Source organism: Nicotiana attenuata, unplaced genomic scaffold, assembly GCF_001879085.1.
Source record: "Nicotiana attenuata strain UT unplaced genomic scaffold, NIATTr2, whole genome shotgun sequence".
Taxonomy (NCBI): Eukaryota; Viridiplantae; Streptophyta; class Magnoliopsida; order Solanales; family Solanaceae; genus Nicotiana; species Nicotiana attenuata.
Window position 1 is genome coordinate 214,366 of NW_017671715.1, and position 9,498 is coordinate 223,863.

Here is a 9,498-nt window from a genome sequence, read left to right on the forward strand (position 1 = left end):
ACAATTAAGTCCGAGCACGCACTTGTCACCTCGCGTACACGAACTACATTCAACATAGAAGACTCAAATCCTAAGGGAAAGTCCCCCACACAAGGTTAGGCAAGATACTTACCGCAAAGACGACACACCGATACTCAAGAATGCACTTCTCGGGTGAAATGATCTCCGGACGGCCCAAATCTAACTAAATTAACTTCAAAGCACAAATAAAACGCATAAGAAACTATTCCGGCTCCTAAATTTTCAATCTTTAACAAAATTTAAAATCGGTCCAGAAGTCGACCCCCGGGCCCGCACCTCGAAACCCAAAAATTTTTACAAATCCGAATACCCATTCCAATATGAGTTCAACCATACAAAAATTATCAAATTCCGATGCCATTTCGTCCCTCAAATCATGAAATTTTGTTTTGAAAACTTTCTTCAAAAGCCAACATTTTCCCTAACTAAAAACACAACTTAAATGATAAAAATAAAGACTAATTCATATTATATATTTAGTGAAAAGAAAAGCTACTGCAATTGCTTTGGACAGCTGCTGGATTTTTTTTATAGCAACTTGAACAGTAACGCGTGAACAGTACCCGCACGCGTGAACAGTACCCCCGAAAATTTCTGGGCAGTTAAAGGGCGAGCAGTCCATTTTTCCCATTTTTTTTTAGTTCCAAGCTCGGGTTTTGGGCAATTTTGAGCGAAAAATCACGGAAATTCTTGAGGTAAGTCCCTTATGATCATTGTTAGTCAATATTATTGAATTATCATTGAATATTCCGACTAGATTACGTGTTTTTGAGGTGTAAATCGGGAATTTGGGCCTAGGGATTTGAAAATAAGATTTGATGGTTTGGAGGCCGAATTGTTGTCGGATTTTGGGAAAATTTATATGCATAGACTCGTGGAGTTATAAGGAACCCGTTGATGTAAAAATTTCTGAGTTTCGAGAAGTGGGCCCGGGGCTCGGGTTTTGCTAATTTCGGGATTTTTGATATTTTTCTATTGTTTTCGCTTGGGATTTGTTCCCTTAGCATATTGTGACGTATTCGTTGTGATTTTGGGTAGATTCGACGCGCGTGGAGGCCAATTCGAGAGGCAAAGGCGTCGCGAGCTAGAGATTTAGCCGGTTCGAGGTGAGTAATGATTGTAAATGATATTCTGAGGGTTTGAAACCCCGGATTTGCACATCGTAGTGCTATATTGAGGTGACTTGCACGCCGGATAGCGAGCGTGGGGTAGAGCACCGTTGGGCATTGTGACTTGGTCCGTCCCGATTGATGAATTTACTGCGTATTTGACTGAAATTTACTTGTTATCATCATAATTTGGGCTGATTGCCATATTTGGGCTTCGTGCCAGCTATTTGAACCCTTCGGGGATTGTTGTTAAAATTTCCTCACTGTTTTGATTTTATACTTGAACTCAGTCATGTATTTTCCACTGTTTTTAGGACTCAGCCAAGTTTATTTTGCTTTAACACTTGAAATGATATTTCCAATAATATTTGGGCTGAGCATCATGTTTTACTGTTGCCCTAGTGGCTTATGTGATTTTTGACTGAGTAAGGCTGATGGCCTGTATTGTGAGGATACTTTTGGATCGGGCTGCATGCCGCGGCAGTGAGATACTGATTTGATATGAGGCCGAGGGCCTAGATTCGATGCCACGAGATGGCTTGATATTGCGCTTGAGCCGTAAGGGGCCCCTCCCGGAGTCTGCACACCCCCAGTGAGCGCCGTCGATGAAATATATGGATCGGGCTGCACGCCGCAGCGATATATGTATCGGGATGCACGCCGTAGCGGTACTGGTACTGTTCTATGTGTTTACTTTATTTCATTGTCTGCCATTATCTGTTGTTTGTGCTACTTCATGTGATATCTACCGGATTGCCTGACATTATCTGTTAATTGAGTGTGGTGCCCGAGGGGCGGACTTCTGTGCTTATCTGCACTATTTGTTTGCAATCATTTGCATAACTGTTGAAAAGGTCATTTTCTAAAGAGGTTTTAAACCGAGCTAAGATATTTCTAAAGATTTCACAGCTTCACCGATTTTCTCAAAGGGTTTTACACTGCTTCTATACAGCATGATGGGTTGCTTTACGTGATTTCTTACGGCTCAGTTATTATTTACCTTTATTACTCACGGAGTTGGAGTACTCACTTTACTCCCTGCACCTCGTGTGCTGATGCAGGTATTTGTTTCACCCGGTAGCGAGTTTTGAGCTGGTCGGAGGCTCAGTTATCGGAGTTTAGCGAGGTGACTGCCAGCGTTCGCAGCACCGCATTTCTTCCTTTTGTTTATCAGTCCATTTTTGAATGTTTCAANTAGTTAACAGTTTAACGCGACCGTGCTAGAACCACGAAACCGACGATAGCCTAACACCTTCTCTCGGGTTAACAAAATTCCTTACTTAGAATTTTTGGCTTCGCAGACTTTCAAATAAAGTCAAAATTTCCTCGATTTGGGATTTTAAAATAAACCGGTAACTTGGGACATCAAATAAACTTTTCCAAGTGGCGACTCTGAAAAATTGAAATAAAATAATCCTATTTTGAATAATGTCACTTTAATTGAAAAACTCCCTTATACCCCCCTCGGGCGGGGTGGTAGAAAAAAGAGGTGTGATAGCTCTGGCAACTCCGCTGGGGATAAGAACCCAGAATCAATGGTTCAGAGTTCAGAATTCGAGCTTAAAATAATTGTTATGTTTGGCTTTTATTATCTGATTTTTATATGTTTGAGCCTAATGTGCTAATTACCGCTTTGATATTGTTTAGACTGTATATAAATTGTTACGAAACCCTCCTCTCTTTGAGTCTTCTAAATCATATGGGAAGGGTGCACTTCGTGTGACTTCTCTTCTGTTAGAGTCATATCCCAATTTGAGAACGAGGTTCGGATAAGTTGCAAAGCCGGTGAAGCTTCTGTATTCCCGGTACGCTGCCCCCCTCGGCTCGAGCTGTCCGCTCGGGAAAGCCAGGTCTAGAACAATACACCCAGGTTTTAAACCTAGTATGACATAGCCTCATGCCGGATCCCTATTAGGAACACTTGTTTGCATCGCATGCATTTGACTTCGGGGACTCAACATAGGGGTTGGGTCCGTCTAGGACAGGTGTACCCGAAATCAAAAGACCATCCTGATGCAGTTAACTTGCTACTTGCACATTTATTTAATTCGGATTGCATGTTGACCGGCTTCTAGAATAGACAAGGAAAATTGAGAAAAACCAAACTGAGGTAGGAGAGAGGAAATTACCCGCTTGTGAAAAACCTGGTGTCCAAAATACCCCGAAACTCTGCCGAAATTTTTTTGAAAAAAAAAACAAAACAAAAAAAAGGAAAAGCTATGTTAAAGTGTTTTTCTGTTGCGTCAAAATTGACCGAACTACATGGGTCTGATTCTCATCGGTTCCGGCCCCCAATTTTCAAAAATCCAAAAAAAAATATATTTTCCTTTAGTTCCTTCTTTAGAAAAGTCTTTCTTTGAGACCCCAATAAAAAAATCCAAAAAAAGATTTTTTTTCTTTTAATTTCTTCTAAAAATCCAAAAACGTTTTCATTTTTTTCTTTTTTCTTTCAAAAATTGAAAAGAAAATTCAAGATTCAAAAATATTTTCTTTAGAAGTCTTTCTTTCAAAATTTTAACATAAAAGCCCAAAAAATCCAAAGATATTTTCTTCTTTCTTGAGAAGTTTGTCTTTCGAAATTCTAGAAAAAAAAAATCAAAATCAAAAAAAATATTTTCTTTCTTATTTGTAAGTCTTTATTTCGAAAATTAAAAAAAAAAATTCAAAATCCCAAAAAGGGGTTGGTTTATTTATTTTATTCCTAATCTCCCTGAACTATGTAATGATCTGATTCATGCGGCGTCATGATACGTAGGCAATCCCCATAGGATTCGATCATAACCATAAAATGAAAAGAAAAAAGAAGAGAGAAAAAAGAAAATAAAAAGAAAATTGAGTGGAAAGAAATAATGGCAAAACAAGAAAGAAAAACGAGTGCAAAATAAAAGGGAAGCGACAAAAACAAGCGGGAAAGGCCAATAGTAATTAAAGAGGGGTTGGAGTGAAAAGAAAAAAAAAAGAGAGAGAAGAGAAAGCAATGAGAAGAGTTAGTTAAAAGCCGGGATGAAGCATGCAGCCGTTCAATTACACAGTAGAAGCTTTAACTGTTTAGGTGCATTGCATCCCAAATGTGTGGTTGCCTATCTGTTAAATCTTAAACACTAACAAGTTCGCTATTGTCGTTAAAAACAGGAAGGTGGTTAGTTTGTTCGGCATTCTGGCAACTCACCCATACAACACTAGGTCTAAAAACAGGTTGATCATGGCTGGCCAAGAACTGGACGAGAGTATTATTGATCCACCGAGATAGCTGGAGGAATCTGAGTCTAGTCTGAAAGAGGAGTTACATAAGTTGAAGCACCAAATGGCTGAGATGTACCAGGCATGGATGAAAGGGCATCCCCCACCATCATACCCCGCCAACCCTGCTTTCATCCCACCACTAGCTCAATCTTAGGAGCCCCCCGCTGTTGATTTATCCCCACAACACGCACCAAGCTTCACCCCTTACCACCACTACCATGGCACCACTTCCCAAACCATACAAGCTCCACCATCTAAAATAACCCCATACCCCCCTCCACCGGCTACCCCTGTTTTCGTAGCACCTCCACCAGCCACACTCCATCGATCTTCCAGTGAGCCGTTATTCTAGACCCAAGATAATCAGTACTATCCCCTAGAGCCTACCTTCAAGGCCCCAGATCATTACTCCTACACTCCTCGTTTCGACCTTCCTGCTGAGACTGAGAAACCACCTAAAAACCCGGAACTGGAGGAGATGTTTAGGAAGGTGAGAAGCCTAGAACAGTCGCTTAGAAAGATGCAAGGGTTGGGAGGTCAAGTGAGTGTAGCTTACAAAGATCTGTGTTTGTTTCCCGACGCACAGCTACCTGTTGGGTTCAAAATGCCCAAATTTGACTTGTATGACGGATACGGAGTTCCCGTGGCCCACTTAAAGGGTTTCTACAGTAAAATGAGAGGAGCCGGTGGGATAGATGAGCTGTTAATGGCATACTTCAGCCAGAGTCTGAGTGGCGCGGCATTGGAATGGTACACTCGACAGGATCACAACAGATGGTATACATGGGATGATTTGGCCCAAGCATTCGCTCGACATTTCCAATACAACATAGAAATTGTTCTAGATCGTTTGTCTTTAACTAAGATAGAAAAGAAGCCTAGTGAAAGTTTCAGGGAATATGGTTTCCGCTGGAGAGAACAGGCAGCAAGGGTTAACCCTCCAATGGAGGAGGATGAAATGGTGGAATATTTCCTTCAGGCTTTGGAGCCTACTTACTTTGGCCATCTGATCTCGGCCATAGGTAAATCTTTTAATGAAGTAGTGAAAATGGGAGGACTGGTAGAGGAAGGGCTCAAATCAAGCAAGATCATGAGCTACTCTGCCATCAAAGCAACTATGCAGGCAATCCAGAATGGCACCGGAGGCGTGCTAGGGGAAAAGAAGAAAGAGGACGTCGCTATGGTTGTCTCGGGATCATGGCATGGCCTGGGGGTTTCTCCTCACCACTATGCTCAACCTCGACCCCAGCTTCAAACCTATACCCCAACTCCATATAATCTATCTCAACATTACTTCCCACCACCAGAGCCTCAATACTCAGTCCCGCAACCCCAATATCATGTACATCATGCACAGTCATATGCTCAACCCCCTCCTCACCCGCAATGGCGTGCACCAGCTCCACGAAACCCTTACCCACCTCCTCAAACATGCCGAAACTCTACCATTCCAAACTTTCGGGCCAAGCCAAAATTCAGGAATGAAAGGTTGCAGTGAAAGAAAACTTTAACCCCGCTTGGGGAATCGTATACCAGCTTATTTCAAAGGTTGAGGCAGTTGGATATTCTGAGGCCAATTGAGTCAAAACTACCAAACCGCCCTCCAAAGAACCCGAATTATTCTCTCAGATGTGCGTACTGTTTTGATACTCTGGGGCACGACACAGAAAAGTGTTGGCACTTGATGAACGCCATCCAAGAGCTTATTGACACGAACCAAATTGTGGTCTAGAGCCAAGAAGCACCCAACATCAATTAGAACCCATTACCAGCCCATGCTGAAACACACATGATTGAGATAGTGCACAAAGATGGGAAGCCCAAGAAGCCTTCACAATCTGTCATGATGATCCGCTCTAGTGAAAGTAAGTCAGTCAAGGACCCGATTGTCACAAAAGAAACCTCTTTGATAGATGAAGGATCAGCGGACAAGTTGATCATGCCAAATAATAAGCCAGATGTGGTAGTTGAAAAGAAGTCCTCAAGTGATGTTGTAGCAAAGCAAGAAAAGCCAAAGGTGATCGTGCCAGGGTAGCAAGTAAGCAGGTCATAATTGTGGAGGGTGCTCGTACGGACCCCATCATTATCAAACCTGTGACCCAGCTGCCGGTAGCTAACACCAAGACTGTCCCATGGAACTATGAGTGAGTGAAGTGACCTACAAGGGGAAGGAAGTAAAAGAGGAAGTTAACGAAGCCCAGGGATTAACTCGTTCGGGGAGATGCTTTGCCCCGAAAGAGTTAAGGAAAGCTAAAACACTCAGAGACAATCCAGTTCTAGTGAAGAAATCGGTCACTGAAGAAGAGGCGGAGGAGTTTTTGAGAAAAATGAAGGTACAAGATTACTCCATCGTGGAACAGTTGAGAAAGACTCCTGCTCAGATTTCCCTGCTATCATTGTTGATCCATTCAGATGAGCACTGTCGGGCCCTGATGAAGATTCTTAACGAAGCTCATGTCCCCGACAAAATCACAGTGAACCATTTGGAGAAGATTGCTAATAAGATATTTGAGTCTAACAGGATCACATTCTCGGATGATGATTTGCCTCTGGAGGGTACGGAACACAATCGAGCCCTCTATCTCACAGTGAAATGCGAAGATTCTGTGGTCACAAGGGTGCTAGTTGACAATGGTTCCAGTGCAAACATCTGCCCTCTCTCTACTCTGAACAAGTTAAAAGTCGATGATGAGAGGATTCACAAGAACAGTATATGTGTCCGAGGTTTTGATGGAGGGGGAAAAGACTCTGTTGGTGACATCATGCTCGAGTTGACAATAGGACCGGTTGAATTTTCCATGGAGTTCCAGGTACTGGATGTGGCCGTTTCTTACAATTTGTTGTTGGGAAGGCCTTGGATACATGTTGGCAAAGCAGTTCCATCTTCTCTACACCATATGGTGAAGTTCGAATGGGATAGACAAGAAATCATCGTGCATGGCGATGAGAACTTATGTGCTTTCAATGATACCTCCATCCCGTTTATTGAAGCTGAAGAAGATAACGGGCCGTGGGTCTATCAAAATTAGCTTCTGCAACCGTCATGGTAGCAACCGAGATGTTAAAAAATGGTTTTTTACTGTGTAAGGGTCTGGGTGCATCTTTGCAAGGTATCGTGCAGCCGGTGTCTTTGCGTGAAAATATGGGTACATTTGGTCTGGGGTTCAAGCCTACAGCGGGTGATGTGAAGAAGGCTAGAAAGCTGAAAAAGAAGACATGGTTGCTCCCTAAGCCAGTCCCACGTCTCTCCAGGTCTTTCATCAAGGCAGGGGTCGTGAAGCGTCCAGTAACAACAGTTCCAAAGCCCGTGGTTGATTTTGATGAAGAATTGGTTAAAAGGTTCCAGAGTCTATTTGATGAGGTGAACATGGTAGAAATCGGGGAAGGGTCCAGCAAAGCGAATGTGCAATTCATTGGGCCAAAAGTGAAGCTTAGCAATTGGGATGCCACTCCTCTCCCTACCCGGAAGGAGTTTTGGTTGTTTGCTTTGTTTTCCTTTCAGTTATCTGGATTATTCCAGAGTTGTAATTCAGATTTTTATTTTCCGTCTGTTTTGATGTACAAACCCTTCTATCCTTTATTTTTAATGAAATGCAATTTCCCTTTTCCATTACTCCTGATAGTGTCATTTTCTTTTCTTTCTTTGTACAGTTCTTTTTATGCTGGTTTCATTGACATGACATGCATGAGGAATCTTCGGCCAAGTCTTAAAAGCCAATCTAACTCTGAAATAATAATCCAAGAAATAGAGTGTGATGATGAAATAGAATATGATGAAGAGGAAGCATTTGAGGAAATTAGTAAAGAGCTAAGTCACTTTGAAGAGAAACCCAAGCCTAATTTGAATGAAACTGAAGCAATCAATTTAGGGGATCCAGATAATATCAGGGAAACCAAGATAAGTGTACACTTGGAACCACAAATCAGGGAGGAAATAATCAGAGCACTATTGGAATATAAAGATATTTTTGCATGGTCATACGACGACATGCCGGGTCTAAGTACTGACTTGGTGGCTCACAAATTGCCCACTGACTCGGCATTCCCTCCCGTCAAGCAGAAGTTAAGGAAGATCAAAACTGACATGAGTGTGAAGATCAAGGAAGAAATCACAAAGCAATTAGATGAAAAGGTCATTCGAGTCACGCGATAGCCCACTTGGTTAGCTAATGTTGTGCCAGTGCCAAAGAAGGATGTCAAGACCAGGGTGTGCGTTGATTACCGCGGTCTCAACAAAGCAAGTCCAAAGGATAATTTTCCATTGCCAAACATCCACATTTTTATTGACAACTGTGCCAAGCATGAGATCGGATCTTTTGTGGATTGCTATGCGGGATACCACCAGATCTTGATGGATGAGGAGGATGCAGAAAAGACAGCATTCATCACACTGTCGGGAACTTATTGCTACCGGGTAATGCCATTCAGTTTAAAAAACGCTGGGGCAACTTCCATGAGGGCAATGACTACTGTGTTCCATGTCATGATACACAAGGAGATTGACGTTTATGTGGATGATGTGATCGTAAAGTCAAAGCAACAAGCCGACCATGTCGGTGATTTGAGGAAGTTTTTCCAAAGGCTCCACAGGTACAATCTTAAGCTTAACCCTACAAAGTGTGCATTTGGTGTTCCATCCGAAAAACCTTTTGGGATTCATAGTTAGTTGTCGAGGAATTGAGTTGGACTCGTCGAAGATCAAAGCTATCCAAGAATTTCCACCTCCAAGGAACAAGACTGAGGTGATGAGTTTGCTCGGGCGTTTAAACTACATCAGCAGGTTTATTGCTCAACTGACGACAACCTGTGAGCCCATCTTCAAGTTGCTGAAAAAGGATGCTGTGGTCAAATGGACTGATGAGTGCCAGGAGGCATTTGATAAGATTAAGGGGTATTTGTCAAACCCACCTGTGTTGGTCCCGCCAGAACCCGGGAGGCCTTTAATTCTTTATTTGACAGTCCTGGACAATTTATTCGGTTGTGTATTGGGTCAACATGACATCACTAGGAGGAAGGAGAAAGACATATATTATCTCAGCAAGAAGTTCACATCCTATGAGGTTAAGTATACTCCCCTTGAAAGGACATGTTATGCCCCGACTTGGGTGGCACAAAAGTTGAAACA

At 42.4% G+C, this 9,498-nt stretch overlaps 1 protein-coding gene across 1 annotated transcript; it reads left to right on the plus strand.

Moving 5' to 3' along the window:
- The first annotated feature begins 6,162 nt into the window (after positions 1 to 6,162).
- On the plus strand, positions 6,163 to 7,402 carry LOC109209823. Its single transcript, XM_019373169.1, has 2 exons — positions 6,163 to 6,404; positions 6,895 to 7,402. The coding sequence occupies exons 1-2, from the start codon at positions 6,163 to 6,165 to the stop codon at positions 7,400 to 7,402; spliced, it is 750 nt and encodes a 249-aa protein (XP_019228714.1).
- The last annotated feature ends 2,096 nt before the right edge of the window (positions 7,403 to 9,498 follow it).

What these genes read in the sequence shown, in the direction of transcription:
- LOC109209823 (XM_019373169.1), top strand. Translation starts at nt 6,163, where the DNA reads ATGATTGAGATAGTGCACAAAGATGGGAAGCCCAAGAAGCCTTCACAA. An exon ending in CCAAAGGTGATCGTGCCAGG is followed by an intron (nt 6,405 to 6,894) that starts GTAGCAAGTAAG and finishes TGAGTCTAACAG; the next exon opens with GATCACATTCTCGGATGATG.